This window comes from Limanda limanda, chromosome 12 (assembly GCF_963576545.1).
Source record: "Limanda limanda chromosome 12, fLimLim1.1, whole genome shotgun sequence".
Lineage (NCBI taxonomy): Eukaryota > Metazoa > Chordata > Actinopteri > Pleuronectiformes > Pleuronectidae > Limanda > Limanda limanda.
The window spans coordinates 15,288,246-15,291,692 of record NC_083647.1 but is presented as its reverse complement, the minus strand read 5'-3'; the positions used below and the strand labels follow the sequence as shown (position 1 = coordinate 15,291,692).

General features: G+C 50.0%; 1 protein-coding gene across 1 annotated transcript; it reads left to right on the top strand.

The window, feature by feature from the left end:
- The first annotated feature begins 1,025 nt into the window (after window positions 1–1,025).
- On the top strand, window positions 1,026–2,132 carry sox11a (SRY-box transcription factor 11a). The gene has a single exon (XM_061083043.1). It carries the CDS (start codon window positions 1,026–1,028, stop codon window positions 2,130–2,132), a length of 1,107 nt encoding a protein of 368 aa, XP_060939026.1.
- Window positions 2,133–3,447: the final 1,315 nt, after the last annotated feature.

Sequence of the window (3,447 nt, the reverse complement as noted above, 5' to 3'; positions counted from 1 at the left end):
CTATTTCCTTCATTCTGGTGTGGACCTGGAAAACAAATAGGACATGAAGGGGAATCACGGCGAGAAAAGGAATAAAAGAATGTTATAGATAGCACATTGCCACACACAGACATGAGGTTACACTGAACCTAACGGTGACATCCAGTCTTCCTCTGAAGACATGAGCAGCTGCTAACATGCATGCTTCTCCACAGCAGCCAGTGAGGCAGGCAGGCAGGCAGGCAGGCAGGCAGGCAGGCAGACGCACCCAGGCGCCTGCAACAGTGTCCAAGCGCCACCTTCAGTATCCAACCCATGGTGATGTGTGTGTGGGGGGGAGCAAATAATCACAGAGTCTACATCTCTTCCTCCAGACACATCTGAGCTTGATGACTGGCTGGAGAATAAAACCTCCTTCCTTCTGCCACGCGTTTTTTATCATTTTGTCTTCACTTCTAGAAAAAATAAGGAAATAGATGTTGGGGGTGTGTTGTGTGTTGTGTGTGCGCCGTGGTGTTCATCTGAGGAGAGCTCGGTGCTAACTGCGTGTTTAATATGCCTGTCTCGCCCCGCGTGTCGCCCCAGACACACTGTGTGTACCACCCCCCCACCCCCCCCCTTCCTCTCTCTCCTCCCTCCTTCCAACCCCGACGCGCGCAAGGGGAGGGAGGAATGAAAAAAAAAAAAGGGGTTGAGGAGGGGAGAGTCTTGGATGGAGAGTCTGCAAGGGCGGAGTGGAAGCGACGTGATTGGCCGGGCCGGGCGTGACGCAAGGGAGATGAAAAAGCCGATAACTAGTTAAGAAGGCAGTTTGTAACTCTGGAGAAAGAGTGTACGAGCTGGAGAGGAACATTACGCACAGAGAGAGGGACGCAGAGAGAGAGAGAGAGAGAGAGAGAGAGGACGAACCCGTGCGCTTTTTTACGCACAGAGCTGAAGCGGTGTGTGTGTTTCTGCTGGGGTGGGGGGGGGAACTGACTGTGAGACACTGCTGCGGCGTCCCGGACACAAAGTGACTGGAAGAGCCGGGGGAGGGAGGACTCACGATGGTGCAGCACACCGACACCAGCGAGACGGACGGCAGCATGTCCAGGGAGGCGACGGACTCGGAGGAGAGTGAGTTCATGGCGTGCAGCCCGGTGCCCATCAACCCGGACTGGTGCAAGACGGCCACCGGCCACATCAAGAGACCCATGAACGCGTTCATGGTGTGGTCCAAGATCGAGCGGAGAAAGATCATGGAGCAGTCGCCGGACATGCACAACGCGGAGATCTCCAAGCGGCTGGGCAAGCGCTGGAAGATGCTGAAGGACAGCGAGAAGATCCCGTTCATCCGAGAGGCCGAGCGGCTGCGGCTCAAACACATGGCCGACTACCCCGACTACAAGTACCGGCCCAAGAAGAAGCCGAAGCTCGACAGCAGCTCCAAGGCGTCCGCCGCGGCGCCTTCCCCGGAGAAGTGCGCCAAGATGAGCAAGACCCCCAGCAAGAAGTGCTCCAAGATCAAGAGCAAGAGCGGCTCCTCCAGCAAGTCGTCGCACGGCTACGGGGACGAGTGCGGAGTGTTCTCCGGCTTCAAGGTGACCAAGGCGGTGAAGATCGAGGTCGAGAGCGAGGAGGACGACGACGACTACGAGGAGGACTACCGGATGGGGATTAAGCCCGTGGACGAGGGGCGCCTGAGGCCGTACAATGTGGCCAAAGTTCCCGCGAGTCCAACTTTGAGCTCGTCGGCGGAGTCCGAGGGGACGAGCATGTACGAAGAGGTGCGGAACCACAACAGCAGACTGTTTTACAACATCAAGAACATTACCAAGCAGAGCGCGTTGCAGTCACCAGCATCCTCCAGGTCGGTGTCCACATCCTCCTCCTCCTCATCCAGCAGCAGCTCCTCTTCTTCCGGCGAGGACGCGGACGATTTGCTGTTTGACTTTAGTTTGAATTTCGCCCCCAGCGCCCCAGGCTCGGAGCTGGGCAACCCCAATTCAGGAAACCTCTCCCTGTCTCTTGTGGATAAGGACCTGGACTCTTTCAGCGAGGGCAGCCTGGGCTCTCACTTTGAATTCCCAGACTATTGCACGCCAGAACTCAGTGAGATGATTGCCGGGGACTGGCTGGAGGCGAACTTTTCCGACCTGGTCTTCACATACTGAACTGTGTGAGAGAGAGAGAGAGAAAGAGAACGAGATGGAGGGAGGAAGACAAAGTTTCCTCTTGTAATAACAGAGAAGGGAGCGTTGAAATTATATATGTGTCCCGGTCAAAGTTGTCCCTACCGCCCCTGCCTCCTCCTGTCTGTGGGGTTTTTACCTGAAAGGTCCTAGGTTGGTTGAGGACCAGGAGGCGAGGTGAGGTTTGAGGAATGAGATGCGTATGAAGATGGTAGCAAAACAAAAAAAAAATAACATAAATAAAAAACAACAGCAAAGTCTGCAGGCGTTTTTTCTGGCAGCATGACAGGGTTTTTATGGATTTTTCCCCCCTTTCCAGTAGGTCTGCATTTACTGTTCAGCTTAAACGGACCACAAAAGGGAAAAACGTGAACACTTCTATGCATCTTATCCTCTTAAAACTAAAAAAAATAACTGCAGGGAGCTGAAAACGGACTGTGGACTGACTCGAAGCAAATCTGTGAACTGACAATTGTTCAGGATGTTACTTTACAACGGTTTATGTAATTTCTAAATGCCGCAAAAATGTTTGTTTTTCTCTGTTCTTTTTGTAACTGATTCCGTTTTACCTCCTGGGTTTGGACAAATTACGCAGCCTAGACCTCTGCAGAGTACAGGTGTGGAGGGGAACATTTTGATACATAACAGACCTCATCTTTTTAAAAGAAAAGTAAGATATTTTCAGGCATATTTTTGTACAGTTCAAAGGGAATGTTCTTACTGTGCTTTCAGTGAGTTTCAGGCACTTCTTCCCTTTATCCTTTGTTTTTACGCATGCAAGGGAGTCCTGGTTTTTAAGGATTAAGTTAAATTAAAACTTGCATCAAAAATGCCTTGTGATTTTAAACTAGGTTTTTGTACAGTTGTAGAGCAGATTTGTTGAGTATTTGTAGACGATACAATGGCATCATGGGGAACACATACCTCAGAGCTGGAACTAGTTTCAAGATTGTATATGTACTGTAATATAGTAAAGTTAGGAGTTTATGTATATCATACTCGTGATATGTGGATGGGTCCCAATCGCAGGTGTGAAACTGGATTTTGGTATTTTTTATGGCACATACTGTTTTTCCCCCCTCTCATTTTTTTGTGCAATATATACTCTTAAGATACAGACCATCAACAATTGTAGCAAGTGATGGAGAAACAGACTTGTGCACTGTCAACATCATTTCATGTTATGATGCTGAAGCCTGTCCGGGCAGAAAAAAATAAACAAATCAGCTGGAACTGATACAAAAACGATTTAATATGGCCTCATGGTGTGATGCATACGTACAGAAACTGATTAATA

Coding starts and splice junctions, on each gene's coding strand:
- sox11a (XM_061083043.1), top strand. CDS start 1,026: ATGGTGCAGCACACCGACACCAGCGAGACGGACGGCAGCATGTCCAGG.